Below are 21,164 nucleotides of genomic sequence, written 5' to 3' on the forward strand. Positions count from 1 at the left end.
AGATTAAGAACTCAGCAGAGAGAAGCTCTTGATTTACCTGCAGCTTGACATGTGGGTAGCACAAACTCCCATTGCAGCATTCTGCCCTAAGCATTCTTGCTTGGAAAGGGTAATGCTTTGGGACTCTGCCATGGTAAGGAGCTGGGAATGTGTCTAGTACCTGCCCCGTGGGTAGCCTCATCTCCTTTATTGTTTGTACATTCATCTAACTTGAAGCAAGGGAACCCCCAAAAGCGCTGTGGTTTCTCTGATCTCTGCTGCTCCAGTGTCACTCTTCCACTCATGGAGACTTGCAAGTACTATGGCCATTTTATTCATCTCCTCTCCATTGTGTCTGTGAGGATGCTTCTGTTCTGAATGCAGACCTTTCTTGTCACAAGACACATGGTGAACTGCAGACCTCCTGTCACCATTGCTTTTACCCATCACAGCCACGCAGACTTGCTGTTTCTATGGACAGAGCCTGTCTTTGCATATCTTACTGCTGCCAGAATCCTTTTTGTTTCCTGCTTCTTTGTCTTTTCATCCTGTGGAGGTTAGGACAAATGAGCATCTCATTCTGAGTGGCTAACTGAGTGTGATTTTTTTTTAATTTTTTTTTTTTTCCAGCCAGGAGACAACATTGATGCACTTATGCTTTTTGGTCCAGAACAGAGTAGTTTATTCTCCTTTGCCTTTCTCCTCCTCTCCCTTCTTCTTTCCTCTCTCTCTCTTCCTTTCCTGGCTGATGGTTTAAAGTCAAAGAATGAAACAAGATAATTGTTCTCTTCCAGTTAGCATTTGAAATGTAGAGAAACAACTGTCACAGAAGATCTGTGGCAGAAATCTAGTTTTTCATATTACATTCTCCAAAACACATAAATTGAATCAGAAATCTCTCTCTAGAATGTTAGATGTTGTCCCAAGTGTGATTCTTCACAACATCCTGCAACAGGGAACGTTAAGACTCATCCTTCCTTAATTAATACAATGTACAATGCTCATAGGCCTATAGGGCACATCATCATATCTTATACATTTTGCTTCTGCCAAGTTTCATACTGGCATCCCCTCTTTGGACAATTTAAGTTTTATTTTTATTATCTACTGCTGCATTCATTTATTAAATGATGCTCTCAGTCTGAAGCTTTTCAGAGGCACTGTATTCTGCCTAGGACTCTCTTAATAGCTGAATCACTGAGCCTTAACGTTTCAGGCATATCATATTTGCAGTCAGAAAATGTTCATACAAATGAGGATAATTAAACACACCGTGAACTGAGAATCCTTATTTTGGTGTAGAACATTGCTTGAACGCTCATGTTTAAGATACTTTTGCTAGGAGGCAAACTCAGAGGAATATTGTGAGTGTTCTGAACATTCCCTTTCAGGAAGGGAATCAGTAACTCCAGTGAAGTCTTTGGCTGCAGGACTGATGGGCTGAGCTGATGGCTTCTTTGAGAATGTACTTTGCTCTTCTAAAATAGTCAGAAACAGGGCTGATTCATCTTTCCTGAAAAACTAAAGCAATAATTTATAGCAATTCCCCACCTACATTACTTTCAAAGGAGGGTAGGCAAGCACCGGGCAAACACTAATTAACTGGGCTTCATAATATAGTAGGCACTAAACTAATTTTAAACCAAATGCAGGAAAGGAGATGAAAGTCACTCAATATGTCAGTGATCAGTCTTAGAAGAGAAACAAAAATTCTGTGCTTGAGTTTCACAGATCTGCACAAAGCATAGCTGGCTAGAAAATGTCATTGCTCTGATTTACTTTTTTTTTTTTGCCCCCCCCCAAAAGCTGAAAAGAACACACCCCACCCACCCCCTGCTTACTGTTGTACTCTCAGATTTTTCCACTGGGAAACAAAGAGGTTAAATGGAAGGAAATATTCCTCTGGAGTGGGTTCACCCTCCAGTAATTTAGGTTTGAGTTTGATCATGAAAATACTTTTGTACAAAACAATTTCTGCATTTTAGTTTTCCATTTCTCCTATTTTTCTTTCTTCCTCTCCTATTAAAAAAAAAAACCAGGGATGAGAAAAAAGAAGAAAATTATGAGAAAGGGGTCAAAGCTAAACAGGTGTCATATTTTAATATTTCAAAAAATATACTTTTATTCTCATTTCTTTAAAGGGCTTGACATTTAAAATACTAAAAATAAAAGTGTTCTGCAAAAAGTGTCACTTCAGAAGTCAAAACAATTAAACCTTACTGTTGGATTATGCCTCAAACTTGCCCGCTTAAAGTTTGCAGACCTAATCCCAGGTAAATTACCTCTCTCCATTCTCGAGAAACACCTTCGACAAAGCATGACTGTCTGTGCTGGCTGCATGTGGGACAGAGAGCTGATGGTGTATTGTGCACGGAAGCTTTGAGATGTCTTCAAGACAATAACAACTTGATGAGCTGATGCTTCATTATTTCCACCATATTCTGATTCTGGTGCTGTTAGGACTTGGCAAAATAAAAAAAAAAAAGGCGGCTTCTTACTCAATTAGGATAAGCCCCCAGGGCTGCTTTTATATAGCCTGGATCAGCTGTACCTGGATGAGTCAGGAGCATGGGTGTAGCTTATTTAGTTCATCAGTAAGCAGCAGCACTGTGACTGCACCTGGGAGCACAACCGCCACGAGTGCTGTCTTGGTAGAGCTGACAGATCTACTCCCTGCATGAGTCTCAGTCCCATGAGAGGTTATTTCAGGCACCACTGGGAAATTAAGATGCCTCCTCCAGCACGTGCTCTGCCTGTGCTGCTGGCCCTTTCGAACCTTGACAGGGCTGTGAGTAAGAATCTTCATGTTTCTACCTCTACACTTTTCTGAGTCTGTTTCAAGAAAAAATTGGTTATGTTTACTGGGGTTTGTAGTATATGTTGGGGAAGAAATGCCAGAGGACTTTAGAGGACTAAAGTCTGTTATCTGGGTGAGAACTAGACTTGGAATTATTTATACTTTCTTAGGTTTTTATTATTATCATGCCTGAAAAAGTAAAAACATGAATCAACAGCAGCTTTGTTCTGTTGATAAATATACTTTAAAGTTATTCTCAGGTTCAGTGGCATTTCTTTCCCATTGCTGTTTATTTCTATAATGTAAAGAGTCACCTTCTTTTATGTACTGCAAAAAGGAAAAATATTTCTTGTGCAGCAGAGCCTGCTGCCTTGTGCAGATTCTCTACTGGTCGGTGACATGGTTGTGCCTAAGTGCCAGCTTTGCCCCCAGGGAAAGGACTGATGTGGACCTCTTCCTGGCCTGCTGTATTCGTGAAACAACCGTGTGTAGCAGCTTTGTCGTTCTGGGACCTGTAATCCACTGAGTTTACAGGTAATGTATAGATTTAGACATTCAGCAGGTAGCAGGGATGAGATGCAGGCAGGCAGATTCAAGTATGTGCATATAGAAACACATGCAGATGCCATGAACACATTAAGTTTTGTTTCCTTTGAGATACCAGGCAGAACACCTCCTTAAAATTTATTGGGACCTTTTTAAAAAGAATTGGCTTTGCTGAAGAAATTAGCTGAGTTTAAACACTTGGCAATTTTTTTGTCTTATCTTACAAGCTAAGTCTCACAACAATTACTTCTGTCCATGTCCAGAATTGTAACATCATGGAAATTAGCACTGGAAAAGTTGTAGAAAGCTCCAGGGACCTGGCTAAGAGACTTTGTTACAGTATCTTCCTGCCCAGCATTTTTTCCAAGCTTCATTTGAAATATGCTGTGCAGGGAAGTTTTGTCCAGACCTCATCACATCCTATTCCACCCAGCAGTGTCTTCCCCTGTTCAGCCACAGAGAATGATATTGTATTTATGTGTTTAATAAATATGTACTTTCCCCCAACAGTTCAGCATTTGTATCTGTACTTAACGAGGGTAGTTTATGGTGTGTTGTCGGCCTGGGATTTATGCAGCTTGTGGGTACATTGGATGTGTCCTGTGCAGTTAAAGTCCAATGGAGATAGTTTTAGACTTCACTGCAGTAAATAACAACAGATGAATTCTGAATCTGAACATTACTACAGTAACTGATACGCAGACAAACACGGTGCCCTAACAGATGGAGAAGGTAGCCTGTTGACTGTTGGCCCATGCTGGAAAGGTAAGTATAATACTGTATAGTATAATATAGGATCCTGTCCATCTTTCAGCTGTCAAGAACACATAATCCTGTTCAGAAAAGAAGGGAGGAAAAATCTTGTGGAAACCAAAACAACAAATAAGAAAAGCAGCAGGTGAAGATAGAGAAAATGTAACCATTGCTTCCTTCCTAGTAGGGTTCAGTTTGAATCCTTAATTGGCCAATAGTCCTGCGTGAGCTGCAGTACTGTCTGCAGGCTCCACATTTTGAAAACTGCCTTTGCAGCAGTCAGGGAGCGTGTCAGCAGTAAAAAAATGACCTTTCCTGTCTCTTCTGCTTTGCATCCTCTCAGCATTTTCTCATCCAAGTGGTGATAAATGAGTAGGGATGGTGGAGAATGTTGATTTAGTATGGTTTCTCACAGTGAGAGTACCCGTTTTTCCTCCCCACGGCCATCCAAGGCAGCAGCACAAGAGTGTATTTTGCAGACCTTGGTTTAGTTTTTGATGTCTGGAGTTTGTGCACATACAAAATACACAGCTGAGTTCTGTATGGAGCCTGAGATGTGACCATGTGGCAGGAAAACTGTTTTCAAGCTGAGCTTAGGATTCTGGGTGTGGTTAAATACTCTTGTCTTTATAAGCCTCTAAAACAGAATCAGAGAGCCATGAAGCCCCTTCCCAGCCACCCCACTCTGTGGGCTCCATGTGGTGAGGGAAATGGTAAGTCAGAGGATGCTGACGCCTCTCCTGATGATACTGTAGTTGCTCAAGAAGTTTTGAGCAGTGCATCCTTCCAATGGTGTTCAGAGAGATAATGTATGAGAAAATACAAAGCTGTGAAGGTGTCTCTTGTTTTGTTGCTGTTTTTGTATTGCCAGACCAAAGAGGTTGTTGTAATGAGTTCTCAAGACCAGAGAAACAACAACAAGGGATTAAAGAATAGCTTTACAGTCTGTGTGTGCATCCAAGACCTGCATTCACATTTTGCTCTTTCCACTGCCTTTTTTGTGTTCTTTGTGTAAAGCTTCTCCAGGCAAATGACAAGACACCATTGACTGAAAATACCCATATTCAGAAATCAGAGCACTGCAAACCAAAGCTGTGTTTTTTGCTGGTGAGAACAGAAGCGAGGCAAGACATGAAGAAACAGCATTGATTGGGGATTTGTTTTGCAACCAGAGTCAAGAGAGCAACTTGATTTGGGAGAAGGAAGGATTACCAATGTATGAGGTGTTGTACTAGACGATCTTCAGAGGTCCCTTCCAACCCCTACCATCCTGTGATTCTGTGATTACAGGCTTGTTATCTGCCTGCAGATGACAGAAGATTGTCTTGCTTTTGGGTTGCAGGGGATTGCTTTTTGAGCTTTTCTACTTGAAGTACAGTATTTGATGAGCAGAAGAGTACTAGGAGGATGCTATATGCTGGTACTTTTTTCACTATCGTTCTGAAAAGAACCATCAGGTTTGTTAAAACTAATTAAGGGAACAATTAAATGGCACTGGGAGAAACTTTGAGCTAGAATGGCGTGTTTCAGGAGACTCCTGTCATCCCCTGGTGCTCACTTAGTAGGCATTATGTGTAGATCTGCAGAGCTTGTGTATACTTATGCACAATGGTAACAAGTACTTGCATTTTGTTGGAAATACTTATGTTCTTTTAACTATAGTCCCTTTTAAAATGAATAGTGCTATGGCAGACTAATGTTTCTTGTTATCTGGGCCAGGAGTAGGTTTAGGGGGAGGTATGGTGCCCCCTCTGTCTGGAGGGGTAGGACCCAGGAGGTGTCGTGGGGAGCAATTGAGGCAGCCTGGCAATATGCTCTCAGGCTCTGGGTAGAAGTCTGGCTTCCAGAAAGAAGTCTGGAAGGTGCAGGCTTCAGGATGAAGGCTGGATTTAAGTAGGAAGCCTGTTGGGAATGGCGGCACGGCAGATCGCTTATGTATGCTCAACCAGTACCTGAAAGACCTGAAATTACCACTCCCTTTGATAAAGTTGTGATGGATAAATATGCTGTTAAGCACGTATCTCTGTCCTTATTGGCATGTCAGGGGCAAAGATCACGATTACTGGACAGCTGAAATTGCAACACTTACGGATATTTATGGGAAAAAGGTGGAGAAGTTGTGCTATGGACTAGAAAGATGTGTGCCCTTTCTGTGTATGTTGCTCCACACCATTATGTTTTTTACTGACGTTTTAAGGAATTTCTGTTTGTCCTACTGTCACTTTTAACTGTGTCCAGATGTTCGGAAGATTTGACCCCGATAATTACACGGTCACAGGGATTCAAGCCCGTTCTGGCATCCTTGCTGATAACAGACGATGCTTTCTTTCTTTGTGAGCTCACCCTGAAACTGATGATAGCGATTAAGGAACAGAGTATTTCTCACTGGGAGTAGAATGATGAAAGCTCAGCCTGTGCAGCTTTGTTTTATTGTGTCGGGAGTCTTTGGCCACAATTCACAGTGTGTTGTGAATGGACTCACTGTTGATGCGGTGCTCTAGTTAACAAGCAGTGCCAGTTTCAGTTACCTACACAGTGGGTCATAATGTAGTTGTTTGGCATTTGCAGAACTGGCTGATCCTAGCTGAACTCTGGCACGTTTGTATATTTGTCATTGCTTTAATCGCTGTGTTTTTTGTGAGATCCAAAAAAATTGTATCAGAGCATCTATATTTTTTGTTCTGTTTTTTCTTACTTTTTTTTTTTTAAATGTTTTAGCTGTTGATGCCCCAAGGATGAAAGCAGCAAAAGATTGTGATAAAAGTGTTTCAGAACGTTAGGGAATTGTGAACGTTGGCTGGCTTGGAGGGAATCTATTATTTACAATCTACTGTATCAAATTCAGCTTCCACCAAATTAGAAACTGATTTTTATTGTTGTCACTTTTTAATCTAACTCTTTGGTTAACTCAGGAGAAGCAGCTCCATAAATCACGTGGACATCTATGGATTTTTTTTTTTTTCCCCTGCTAGCCATTGCTAGAACTAAATGTTCATCTCCCAGTGATTCTTATCAGCTAGGACACTAATAATAACATTTCTGTCGTGGGCTTGACTTTCCCTCTGCCAGGGAATGTGCCTTTGTAATGTGCCTTGCAAAAAAAATGTAGGCAGTAAAATAATGCACAAGTAGATTTGGCTTGAAGTGCTTGGGTTTCTATTCGTGAGGTTAAAAAAACTCATCATGCCTTGTTTCATGATTATCAAGGACCATGGCATGGGATCATGGAGTGAATAATGAATACTTTCTTGCGTATTTTTTTTAATCAAAACTTCACTATGCATATGTACATCTTTTGAAGATGGGGAAACTGAGGTAAACTATAGCAAGACTGCCCAGGAAATCAGGAGCAGATCAGAAAACTCAGTCTCTCATGTCACTATTCAGCCAAGTAAACCCCCTGTTTAATTTTCCATCTGTAAGCATGAGGCTGCTGTGCCCTTGTCTTTCCTTCATCATTAAAATAGAGCTCTGTTTTTTCTGGATCTTGAAACCAACTTTCTTTGCCGCCACAAGAATGATCATTGTAGTCTTGATCTTGTAGACAAGGGATAAGGAGGTTCACTCACCAGTGCCTGGGAAGATGTCTGTCTCAAAGGTTAGTGTATGGCCCCTGAGAGGAGGCTGCGTAGAAACACAAAGGAGACAAGTTGGTGGGAGGTGGGGACTTACATGCCAGGTGTCACAAGGTAGACTTGAACTGGTTTTGCTTCCCCTCACCCTATCTCTGTCTGACTGCAGTCTCTTATCTAACTGGCTGCCTTCTTTCTCTCTCTCTCTCCCCCCTCAGGTCAGTGACTGGTTTGGATAAAGAAGCTGACCTTGTGCACATGGAAGCGCGGACAGCTGATGGACGTGAGTGCCTGCAGCCAATGCTGAAAAAGTGGGCTTTGAATCAAGAATGGAGTGGGAATGGAAATTCATTTTACTTATTTTGTGTTTCCATTTACATCTTAATTGATAGGAAAGATATGGGTGATGGGGTTTGATGTGAGGCATACGCTTATCCTTAGCTCCTGGAGGAAATTCAAAGGCTGCGGGGCTTGAGTCTGTGGGGAGGCTGAAAAGAAGCACAATCTGTTGGGCTAAGCAGCTGTCTATTCTGTTCCCTATCTAGCTATTTCAGTATCGTGTATTTTACATGAATCATAAAGAGCTGGGCGACCAGCACTGTGCAGTACAGCCTCCGTGCATTTCCGGAGGTGTTTAGAACAGCTGGGTTGTACCTGGGAGTCTGAGAAATTGCCTAAGTCAGGCTTCTCCTCTGGCCAGAATGTCCCTATGCCCTAGGTACCCTTTGTCTTGTATTGAACGGATTTTTCAGTTTTGCTTACGGTGTATGAATAGGTGCTTCATACAGGTCTTGAAAAGGTTCTGGATCTTAAGTAAGAAATAAATAATAATAATAAAAAAAAGTAGTTCTTAACCCCTCACTGAAATGAATCCAGGCAACATTTGCAGTAGAATGGATTCCTATGTAATTAACTGCCAGCAAAGCAGAGAGCATTAGAAGTTGACTTTTTCCACCACTCTCTCCAAAGTGTTTTAAATAGAGTCATGCATCTTCTCCTGCAATGGAGCCAGCTTTACTCCAGTTCAATGCCACATAGAAATGGGACATGTGTCCCTTTTACACTACAAGGACTTCAGAAGACTGAAGATGTGGAGAATTTCTAGGAGGAAAAGGCCTTATTTTTGTTGGTTGTAAACTTTTCTCTGGCTTAGTCAAGTGCTGTGTGGGCCAGATGCTGTGTGAACAAGCTCCTGTCTATTAGGGTGGCTTCCTTGAGGCTGTGGATCTTGTAAAATCACTCATTGGCCTCCCACTGCTATTTAGTGATGGCAGCTGAATAAATAACCAGGCAGTAAAAGCTCAGGAGTGACAGCTGTTTGTTGAATATGTGGAAAAAGCAAAACAGACTGACAGGTGGGTGGGCAAGGTAAGGAGGCGTGTTCAGTGCCTTTGCTGCTGTATGTGCTCTTGCAGGGGTGCTGGGAGAAGTGGCCAAAAGCAAGTAAAAAAAGGAAGCAAGTAAGAAACAAACTGCTGATGGAGACTGTTTTCAAACTAAGTTTAAACTTGCTCACCCAGCTATTTGAATATTGGATGTGTCAAAGATGTAGATGCTTCGTTTGAAAGATTCATCCCCAGTTTGCAGACAGCTCTCTTCCTTCGGGTCTTGTTTGCTCAAGGGTTTGCTATTTGTTCTTGTTTTAATTTATAAATTCAGCATTTTGTAATTGGCAGTTGATGGTATTGAGGGTTTCACTGAAAGTCAGTCTTAACCAGTAGTGTCAGCAAAACAGGTCCATTGCAAGCCGTCGTCCCAGCAGACAGCAGGCACTGGAGAGACCCAGTGGGCTGTGCTGGCCTCACTGGCATGTCCCACTGGAGGTCAGCACCGGAATGGCTCCTCTCCCAGCCAAACACAACACAAAAGAGCCATGTTGCTCTGATTAAAGTTTTTAAGGCTTAGAACAATATTTACAAAACATTGACTGCCTCAAAGCTATAGCCTCACCTGGTGTGAAATGGTGCAGATCTGTGCACTTAGGAATGGGAGGCTGAACTTTTCTCCTGGTTGGCTCTGTAACCAAAATGGGCCTTCATGCTCCCAGTGAAATGACTGAGACACACCTGCTAGAAAGTGAGTCCCTGCGGTTATTTCCTCTGGATTAGACAGTTTCTGATAAAAGCTTTCCTCAGCAGTGAGGAGAAGGAAGGGAAGGCTTTTTTAATGCCTCTTAGGTCAGTCCGATGGTTCAGTCTCTAACGGACGTAGATTTGAGCATTTCCATTGCTCTGTTCAATTTAGGGACCAAAATCCATGACTTCAATGCCACTGGCCATCTGAAAAATACATGATTGTTCTAGAGGAGGCATTTGTCTTTCTCTTACTCTGTTTTCCTCCATTCTTTTTATTTGAAAAACAAAAAGAGGGGAAGATAGGTGGGGAGAAAGTGGGAAAGAGGTATTTAGGATTAGAGTCTTGAACGTGATGACTTTTTTTTCTTTTAATAGTAACAGGACTCAAGAACCTGTCTAATACTAATTCAGACACTGGAGCCTAAAATACGCTCTGTGCCTGTGGGCAGGTGGTGGGGCATGCTGGAGTCTCATTCATCCATAAATGAGTAAGGGCTATCATAAGCTCACATAGCTGGGAAGCGGAAGTCCCGTTCACTGCTCTGGTGTCTGTCCCCAAGATGTCTTTCCCCATGGTTTTGTCTATCTGGTCATTAGGGTCTCTGAAAAAACATCTACACCAGTATCTAGTCTCCCTGAATATTTGCAAGATGCTACAAGTTCCAGTGCATAGGTGATCTCAAGCTGTTCCTGTCTTTTGTGGCAGATGAAATTTTTAACATTTTTTCAATATCTTGGCAGAGCTATTGTGGCAGAATAATATTCTAGGCTTGCGTTTTTAAATTATAAAAACATGTAGGAGCCTTAGGCACTGTACATTCTACCTGGGTGTAATAGACAGGAGCAAGGACAGGGTTGGTTGCAAAGAACTATTACAAATACACTGACACAAGCACCCACCAGCAGTCCTGGGAAAGATATAATAAACTTTCTGATGTTCACTGAGATAATCTTCTCCCCACTCACAGATACGATGCAATAAACAGTATTTTAATTAAAGGGAGAAGAGGGAGGGGAAAAAAAACCTAACCAGAAAAATAAAACAGGTTAACTGATTCCTGGGGAATAATTTACAATCCTGTCTATGCTTTTCGATCCTCTTTTCCTTTGGGGGAAAAATTATCAAGGCCAGCTGGTTTTTTTTCTCCCTCCCATGGTAACTTTCACTGGCAGTTTATGATTTTATGTCTTGCCTGGCACCAGGACCTGGCATAAGCTGAGCCAGTCTGCCAGTGCAGCTTGTTTACATAAGCTGCCTTTCTCCCTGTTAGCCATGCTGGCCAGCCATGTCTGCTTTTAGCTGCTTTATTAATGCTGCCAGAAAGGAGCGGGCCTTGCTGTCCTGTGTCTCTGTAAGTCACTGCGATCTGTGCATAGCTCTGCCCTTCGCAGCCCTCTGCACATCGACAGGTTTGACTGTTTCGGTGTCTCACTTCAGGGACCCACGTCTTTGGGTGTTACCCACCCTCTTGTACTCTTGATTCCTGCCAAAGTTGTCATGGCTGGCGGGCAAAGAAGAGACTTAATAGCTCAGCTTATTTCACCAGTTTATCACTTCAAATTTGAGGAAATAGTTTCAGTTTCATCACTTCTGAGAAGGGTAAAGTACACGCCGAATTCTCAAGATGGGAGACTATGTTAATTAGCAACGGAGAGGTGTTTCGAACTCCTCAACCAGAAAATAGCTCCACATCTGAGAAAGCCATTCCCTAATCCTAAGTGAGATAAGTTGGTGGGAACGGTTTGTATGAAGGTGTGGATGCTGATATCAACCCTCCAAATTGCTTGGTGTCCATATTGCCTCATTCACAGATGGGCTGAGAAAGTAATTGGATGTTGGATTTTAATCATGAGAAGTTTTTGAAGCTGTCTAGGAAATAGGGAGCTCTTCTCAACTCCTTTTGCAGTGCGACATAATAAAACAAAAACACCCAAACCCTTTAATTGTGGTGTTGCATGGGGCAATATAGAAATTGGAAATAATGTCCAGATAGAAGGTAACCTCTCCTGAGGCACACATCTCCCAGTGAAAGGTAAGGAAGGTTTTAAAGGCATGGCATGGGCACATGTCACCTCCTGCTCTGAGTTGTTGTCTTTTTCCCTTGTGGCTGTGCAAAACAGAGCTGAAAACTCCTTTCAGGGAAGAGGGAGACAACAGCTTGAAAGTTTAGATGTCCCCTTCTGTCTCAATTGACTTTTCTGTTGAGGGGCCCTGTATTTTCTACATAGGGGAAGATATGCTAATAGCTAAAGAGGGGATCAGATCATGCCCTTCAAGAAACTTGAGCAGGGACTTGAGGTTGGTTATTTCTTTCTTCCAGTCACACACAAATGTAAGCTAGGTGCTATCATATTTTTTACCTAATTTTGTAACATTTATTAAAGGGAGTTATTTTTCGTTTATCTGTGAGACAGTAGGAAAAAAAGCAAGACTTGAACTTGTTTCGGTGTCCAAGGGCAGACAGATTTGAAGATAGTTTTTTCTGTCTATGTTTTTTTATAGGCCTTGTGTTGTAAAATACATGAAAATAAAAAAGCAAGAGACTAAATGGAAAATAGGTAGTGAACTACCTCCCTTCTCTGCCACCAACTTCCTCTGAATTTTAATCAGGACCCATTTTTTGAGTATATTTGATTGCTGGTGTAACACACTCAAAATGACACATTTCCCAATAGGCAAGAAGCTAGTTGTCATGTCAACACTTGTGATTTATTTGCATTTATTTGTGACAGGTTTTTATTCCTCTTCCCATTCTGTCACTCAGCAGCAGCAAATTATACCCATTTTAGAGGGATAAGAATATCTAGGCGACTGTGTGGGAGAACATACCGGAGGGAATGAGCTTCTAAAAATAGAGTTCCTGACCTCTCATCCTTGTTCTGCCTAATTTTGGTGCTACCTCAGACAAGAAGTCAAGGCTGTTGAGCTCTTTGAGTAGCATGACAGTATATAAGACCCTCTTGTTTTCTGAGAAGTTGCTTTTAGCCATCACAAAGATGTCTTAGATTCCATGGTGAGGAAGTAAATAACAGCACTGGACTGTATGTGTAAGTTGATGAAGAACCATAATATATCCCCCTTGAGACTCAGATCTCTCTACCGCAGCTGGTATTTTTTTGCTGGGAGAAAGCACAACTTCCATACTCCAGTTACTTCGCACTGTCTCTAGGTCGGCTATTTTTCACCATACACTTTACTTACTTCCAGAAACTCTAAGCTAGCACCAGCAACAGTTTCTGCTGCTTTAGCATCATCAGTGGGACTACATTTTCATTACCACACCTATGCAACTGCTCTGAATCAGCCATGTAGCCTTTATTAACCTGGAATTCCCAGTGCCTCAATCCCGGACCAGTTCTCCAGCCTTTAAACATGGACTTTCAGTTATGCAATTGGGCATTAAAGCTTGGTTGTGATTTGTGACTTCTCTTAGACAAAATCTTTTAAAATGCTACTCTTGTCATCAGTGACTCTGACTTGCATTCTTTTGCATTCTTAAGAGCCTGTTGGTGGATAAGGCTATGGAAGGGGAAACTACCAGTTTGTGAACCTTATATTTGAACCTGAGAAGGCATTTAGCTGAGTGTCAGAGGATTTCAGTCTTGCCCTCCAATGCTTTCCACTGAACCACATTTTGCTGTCACTGGAAGGGCACAGACTAAGGACAATAGCAGGTTTTGTGTGATGAAGATTCCTGTAAGCAGCTTTCTCGGGTAGTTACTGTACTTTTAAACTTCTCTCTTATCCTTTTGGCCTCAATTTGATAAGATCCTTGTTAAAAGGTGCAATTGTGAACTGAAATCACTGCACTAGCCTCACCCCAGGCTTTATAGACTCGCTATTTTCTTCATTGTTGATCTACCCTCTTCTTTTGTAGAAAAACAAACAAGTGTATATATCTAAGAAGCCTGTAGAAGTGCCACAGTGTAAAAGATATGACCCTTTTACTATAGCAGCCACCATCTCAGTTGTATTTTCTTTTTCCCATAATTTGCAGTTTTCAGAAGAGCAGTTGAAAGGCAGAGATGGCATATTTAGATTACGTACATCCAGACGCACAGTGCCTTGATTGTTCCCTTTCATGAGATCCTTTCCTAGTCCGAGTGAAATAATGCGTAATCCCCTATAACCCCTGCCAACTAGCTGGAGGTGAGCACATCTCTTCTTGCCGCTCCAAGGAACTTTCTGTATGTCTACCTTTGCCTTTTATCTTCTTCATGTTCTTCTCCCAATGCTGTTCCTTCTCTCAAGCAATGTCAAGGACTGACAAGGTATCCCATTAGTGTGATGGTCTTCTCATCTTGTTTCTAGACAGAAGCATTTGAAGCCTCTGGTGGTGCATATAACTACTGTTGGGACTCAGCTACGCATGCTATTTCACGCCCATGGTGTTTTCATATCTAGACTGAGTTGGGAGTTGGTTGTCATTGTCACAGCAAAATAAGTTAAACTTTATGAAGCTGCTTTGGCCTTTTTTTTTTTTTTTTCCTCCTCGTGTGTTACTACCACAATTAAAATCAGTCATCAAGGCTAGGATATTTCAGGGGGAGGATGGGGATATAACTGCCAGCAGGGTAGTGGAATTGATAACTTCTTTTTTTTCTGCTCCATATGGTCTCATCATCAGTTTTCTGATGCATTTATGATTTGCATCCTCTGTTTATGGTTTGAACTCCAGTCTTCTAAGGGATATCTGCACAATAGGGAAGGGAATGGTGGGTGTGCAAATATGATGAATTCCTGACTCCAGGGAGCAGTTACAGTTTTAAAGGCTTGAGGCAGATCACTCAATAACATCTATCTAGTTGGAAACAAGGTTAAGACTTTCTGTCAGAGAACTTCTTTAGAGCTGCTGATGACATTTGTAGACAACAGGCTCCTACCTGGGCATTTTGTCATGTGTACATATTCTCCTATTACAGGTACCCACTATTTGACCTGTCGGATCCAAGAGTGCTCAGAGACCAAAAGGAGTGGGCCATTTTCGCGCTCCATTGACGTCAGCTCCCTTGTTGTTCAGGATGAATATATCTTCATCGAGGTATGTTGGCTTGAGACAAATGTGACATGAATTTTACCTGCATAAGGTGTTTCTTCAGTGCAAGAGAAGACGCGTATTCTTAGAAGAAGTGCATAGGACTGCAAGTCGTAAGAGCGAGGAGCGTATACCTGCCTGCTATAGACTGGCTCTGCAGTGTGGAGCAAAACAGTTGATGTCTCTGCTCATCACTTGTCTCATGATGATCTAATATAACTTGAAAGTTCATTCATCAGTATTAATAAGGGTCCATGAGTTTCACAGAAGCTCTAACTTGCTAGTGTTGTGACTACCTGGAAAATATAAAGAAGCTAGTGGTGAATTGGAAAGAACAGAGAAGAACAAAGGAGACATGTATTTTAACAAATGGAAAGGTTTATGCTGATTTGACAGTCAAGTAATGCTAATGGAGCAAACAGAGCTTTGCAGTAGGAGGTGAAATAGCAGAGATATTAGAAAAAGTTGTTATAGAGCAACTTCAGAGTAGAAGATGGTTGTAAATTTTTCAGCTAATTGATGATAATTTTGGAGTTGAGGTGGAAGTGACAGAAAATGGACAAGAAACTACTTGTTTTTAACATTTTTGAGAATACGTGGGCTGGATGGAACAAAGCCATCTCTCCCCATTTCATACCTGTGGAAGTGTGAGAATGATATGGAAGAACACATTCTGAAGATGTGCCGTTTGCATGAAAATTGTGGGCTGGGCTGAAGAGATTCCAGATTGTAGAAAGCTCAGAAGACACAGAGGTTACAGACATGATGATGTAACTGCTCATCACTAATGCTGAAGAGGAGGACTGAGATGGGGTGAATTGGAGCTTGGATCCAGATGATACAGAAAAGACGTGTGCTTCCCTTTCGAAGCAAGACTGGGTTACATTAAGATTCTATTTTACTTTCTTAGGGAACATTTTTCTTGAATATATTCAAATTATTAGGAAGTTCTGCTGTCTTTATTGTAGAATTTTCTTAGCAATGGGAGTTTAGATGGGAAGGTTGATAATTCTGTGCCGTGATTAGGTGGAGGACTGGATCCATATGACCTGGGAGGAGTGCAATATAGAAACTGTGTGCACTTGAGTAACATTGGCAGAATTCCCCTCCTGTGAGTAGTGGAGGCTGCTACTCTGGAGATGACTGATTACTATGGGAGGCACAGCTCCCCTCATTTCCCCGTGAAACGCAGCCTCCTGCTGTGTTCTTTGGCATCATGGGGAGACCTGCTGCTAGAAAACACTAAGAATGTAGCTTTTGCAACTTAGTAAGTTGTAATTTGACTAGAGGCAATGGCTTTCCAATTGGTAAATGCTCTACTCTCAAAGGAGTATTTTAGAAAGACTCTCTTGATCTGGCGGTTTATGTCTGTGGCTGAGAGTATTCTGGGACATCCAATTCTTTAAGGGAAGCATGAGACCCTACAGACATTTCTCCTTCCACAGCTCCCACCTGTGTTAGAAGGCAGCTCTTCTGTTTAGAAACTTGGGCTCACAGTGAGGACATCTGCCTGTTGTGTGCATCCCTCTGCCTCAAATTAGCAGTGAGTGGCACAAGCTAATATCTGCTAATTGCTTCAAGACTAACAAAAATGTGTGTGTATACAAACACATGGATATATGTATATGTAATACTTGAAGTGCCTTGACTATCTTTAGCAATGTTTTATTATAGCTTAATGGCTGTTCACAGTGAAAATCTTGCACCCACCCTTTAAAAAAATGTTAAATATGCACACTGAACATTTCTGCTACTTTGAGCAGGAGATCTCCCTTTCACAAGTTGTCTATCACTTTCCCTCTTTTTTTGTATCACTCTTGGCAGGATTTCTGACTGTCCAGCAGCCTGTTGTAAGAGGCTGCAGAAACTGGGTGTGGCTTGAGTCCATGTAGTACTCGAGTAATGCTTCAGATTCACAACACACACCTCTCTGAGCTGAAGGTGTGTTAAATCCACTGTGTCCAGCATATGGCCAATGGGCTATGCAGTGTTTGCTTGGTACATATGTAGGAGTGCTGATATGTCCTGGATGTATTAGTCTCACAAGCCATATAATGTGGCTACCTATTATGGGATGCGTCGGATTGACTATATGTACAGTGTCTCATGCGTATCGTTCTGTCTGGATATTCTTGGACAAAAATACAGGAGCCAGCTCTTTTGAATTTCAAATATTAGACAGAGATGAATAAATAAATATAAAATTAAATGTTAAGAACCTGGTCAGGTTTAATAGCTGCATAAAGGATGCGGGCATGAGTTCTGATGTGTCTGTGCTGGAAAAAATCAGAAGTAATGTCTTGGAGTAGAGAGAGAAACTAAGTTTTCTTAACTTCTGGCATGAAAACAGTAGATTTTTAGTCCAAACCAGTAGTCTGTGTTCTCCTACAGTGAGTGAAGAGTTCAAAACCTTCAGGTGTAATTTATCTTCTCTTGTTGCACCTACTGCAGGATGAGATAGGACTCACTCTGAATACTCCTCTTTCATATTAGAAGAAGCCTAGGCATAGCTTAAAGAAGACCCTTAACTTTTTGACAGCTAAAATTAGGAAAGATGAATCCTAGCAATTGATATCAATGTTTTAGTTTGCCTCCATACAGTTATTTGCTAGTGAATATCCATTTTAATCAAGTTGATGAACAGATCTGAAGTGTAAGATTCTTGGGAAGCATTAACCTGTGTAACTGCACTCAAAGTAAACGTGTTACTATGGTGCATAATGGGTAGGGAAAAGAAGAGTACAGAAGGTGTAATTGTGCCATTAAGAATCAGTGATTCCTTATCATGTGGAATGCTATCGTGCAGCAATTCTGAAAGGATCTTGCAGAATTGCAGTGCAAAAAAAAAGAAAAAAAGAGAATAATCCTGTGATTGAAAAAACTTGCCCATGAAGAGAGTTTGAAAAGACTGGGACTGGTTACCAGGCAAAGATGATAAATAACATAGTGCATGATGAAAAATGCAAAAGGTAATGAAGAAGGAAGAAATAGCCACTAAGAATCAGTAGGTAGAATTCTTATGAATAAAACAGTATGTGATCACTCTGAATTTATTGATTGACTTTCTATTTGATTGATCAATAGTTATTTAAGGATGCCTAGCACACATCTAAGATTGGATAATTCTGCATAAATTGATACATTAAGAGAAAGTCCTGTCCTCTGTTGTGCCTATAAGTTTTCATTCGGTTTGCAGGATTGTTCTGATGTAGCCAGGAGCTAGTATCATCATCTTCCTTCGTGGCTAGCACTTAAAATTCATACAGCTTGCAGAACAGGTCATTTATTGGTGAGAAAACCTTGGAGTATGTCTAAATTTATTTACTGCACCAAAAAGGAGCCAATTTGATGAGCAATTTTGCCATTAAGGTCAGCGTCAGCTGTGTTCAATTATATAGGTGTGCAGTAGTGGAGCCCATACTTTCTCTACAGCTGTAATGGGCCATTCTCTGTAGCTGTTCCCTACCTTTGCCTTTGTGTACTCACTGTTGAGACAGTATCACTTTCTAAACTTAGGTACAGAGGTAGCCTGCAACTGCCTGTAAAATTTGACTTCCTGACAATTACCTGACCTGCTACAGTATTATCATGTGCACAGCCTACGTTATAAGACCGAGGGGTCAGGGATAATATTTTGTTTTATGTATGAATCTGATTTATTGATATTTTGGAGAATATCTCTGGTAAAAATAAATCACAGGAGGAGTTCTGGGGAAAATATTTTTTTCAAGGAAGTCTTGTATCAGAGTTTCTAATGGAATTGCTCAAGTTGCTGAAAAGAGTCTAAAATGTAATAGACTTAAAGGAAAATGAGGATTGTTTTTCAGAAAGTTCCATCTTGAGTGAGAAAACATTGGAGAGAAACATATAACAACATACCAAACATAACATAACAAACGTAAGTGCTGCTTAGTTTTTTAAAAGCTAAAGAGAAGAGCAGGTATGATTTGTGCACATTTTTCTGCCAACAGATGAAAACTCTCCATTGAAAATGTAAGAAAGCGTGAGCAAATGTAATCACTTATTGCAGGGAGTGAGGAGAGTCTGGACAAAAAAGTCTCAGTGCGGTATTGCTTGTTTGTGCTGGTCTGAGAACTGCTAAGGGGCTATAAATACAGCAGGGAGTTTACTGAAAATCAGCTTTGCTCTGGGACACTCCTTTCTGCAGAAAGCAACATTCTTGTAGACAAACCTACAGCTGCCATAGGGAGCTAATTATTACAAAGTTAAAGTGGTTGTTCCCAGTTACCCAAAGATTACGTGCATGCTGTCTCACATGCTCAGTGGTTTTGCTGGTGGCTGGAGTCCCGAGTTGGATGAGCCTGGCTGCTAGTGGGGACTGATGACAACACCCTGGTGCAGACCCACGTAAGGACTCTGTTTTCACATGGAACCCTAGGTATCATGAGAGGGACAGTAATAATGAAAGTTTACAAGGAGAGATGGTATTTTTTTATGAGATTGAAGTTGATAGAGTTAGAAAAGGGACAGATAAGCTTTGGGCATACTCTGGAGATCCTAAGGGACTTGAGGAAAGATTTGGTCCCTGAAAATTGTCCTTTCTATTTTTTTCCCCAGCTATAGATGTAGGTCTCACAAAACATGTTTCCTCCCTTTATTAATCTTCTTGTATTTTTCTTGTGTAAACCCTTCAGTGTGTGACTTTCTTCCCAGAGGTCATACCAGCCTAGTTCAGCATACAGTTAACACTGTCCCCATTGCTCCCTTAAGCTTCTGTCTCTGTCAGCACATGGAGACCCTCAGGGTAACTTTGGCTTTTATGTAAGTCAATGGAGAGATGTATGGATGGGCAATCAATATCTAGCTTGATTGCTTTTTATGTCTTTATTTTTCTCTGGAATAGTGCATATTCTGCTATCCCAACAGAGTGCAGCTGAAGTTGATCTGAAATATTGTGCATGGAAGACTCCTCTAAGATTTAGGAGCCAATACCTGCTTTGAATTTGGAGGTGATGCCTGTTTCGTCTACCCCGCCAAACAAATGCCTTTGGACATAAACACTCTCAGCTCTGCCAGTGACTGGTGGTCTTACCAAGGAACTGCACCTGCAAGCTCTGATTGAAAAGGGCTGTCTGTTTGCTTCAGAATCTGCTCAATTTCCACTTTAAATGGGAAGTTCTTTGCGCCATTAAGCAGAGAGGCATGCTGAGAGGCAGTACATTATCACTTTCCGAGGCCTTTAAAGAGTGAGAACACGAGTGCCCCTTCCTTTTTCCACTCCTGTGGTATAATTTATCAAGGTGTTTAACTACAGGCTGAAATTGATAAGCTGCTCTGATGGTTGCCCTTTTTTTAAGGTTGATGTGATGAAGGAAGAAAGGAGCCTGAGGCGAGTTGGGAAGACAGAGAGAGTCTTGGCTGTGGTTTATGCTCTTGGATGTGACGGGGTCTGTGGCATTGCCATTTAGGAGCAGGGGATGGTGATTACTCGCAGCTTGCACATGCAGCAGAGTGAGAACAGCTGCAGTTCTTATAGATGGGAGGAGTTCCATGCGGCAAGTGAAAAGTTTAAGTCAAAATGCTCTTTGATACTCATCATGTGTTTGGCTCTTCTTCACCTCTGAAGTAATTTTGCACTTGGAAGACTTTTGCTTAATTCAGAGTTGCACAGCAGGGCAGCATCTCAGCCTGCTCAGTAGCGTAAGTGAGAACAAACCAACCCAGAGTTTCTCCAGATGTTGTTGTGTGGTACAGCTAAGTGGGACTCTTACGATACACATCTGAGTAGTTCCTCTGGCTTAGAGGAGCAAACACTTCTGCCAAAGGCTGTTGAACCAATTCAATCTTCTCTGACATCAGAAAGTCTCTTTAGAACATATGCAGATGCCAGTATTCACCCAAAATAACTGATAGCTTCTTGTAGAACCTGTGGATGATATTGCCTTTTTGGGATGCCTGGAGTCATGTTGGAATGTGTCCAAAAATTTCAGCTGAAGTCATTTGATAGAAAATGGCTTTTGTAGAAAGTCTCTTTTTTTTTTTCAGCTGTATCACATTCCATTTTTATCAAAGTGGATATATTTATGAGAAAATTTTTTTTCAGGCTCAGTAAAAAGAAAAATATCTATTATTTATAGCTTTAGAAATGGGGTGGAGGGACAAAAAAGTTCTAATCCTATAAGCTAAATATGTCTAAACTTAGAGAAGTAGTATATTACTGTTACTGGTTGTAACTGTGGTTGTTTAGGAAAATTTGGATGAACTTATATTTAGTAGGACATAAGTGTATATTTCAAGGTTATCTGGTATTTAAGGCTAGGTTAAATGAGCATATTTGCTGAATCTAAGTCAGTTATCAGGTGAGCAGACTTCAACCAGCAGCCACAACTGAAATTATGCCAATTTATACGGATTACTGACCTCAGTTCTCAAGCTGTCAATTTAA

General features: G+C 41.2%; 1 protein-coding gene across 1 annotated transcript in view; it reads left to right on the forward strand.

The window, feature by feature from the left end:
- Positions 1-21,164, forward strand: part of SORCS3 (sortilin-related VPS10 domain containing receptor 3) — a gene marked incomplete at its 5' end in the record, with an annotated part of 198,980 nt that overhangs the window by 104,213 nt on the left and 73,603 nt on the right. The window contains 2 exons of the mRNA XM_009871634.1: positions 7,866-7,930; positions 14,646-14,764. Of these exons, the coding sequence (XP_009869936.1) occupies positions 7,866-7,930; positions 14,646-14,764 (184 nt within the window). The remainder of the gene's footprint in view (positions 1-7,865; positions 7,931-14,645; positions 14,765-21,164) is intronic.

This window comes from Apaloderma vittatum, unplaced genomic scaffold (assembly GCF_000703405.1).
Source record: "Apaloderma vittatum isolate BGI_N311 unplaced genomic scaffold, ASM70340v1 scaffold866, whole genome shotgun sequence".
Taxonomy (NCBI): Eukaryota; Metazoa; Chordata; class Aves; order Trogoniformes; family Trogonidae; genus Apaloderma; species Apaloderma vittatum.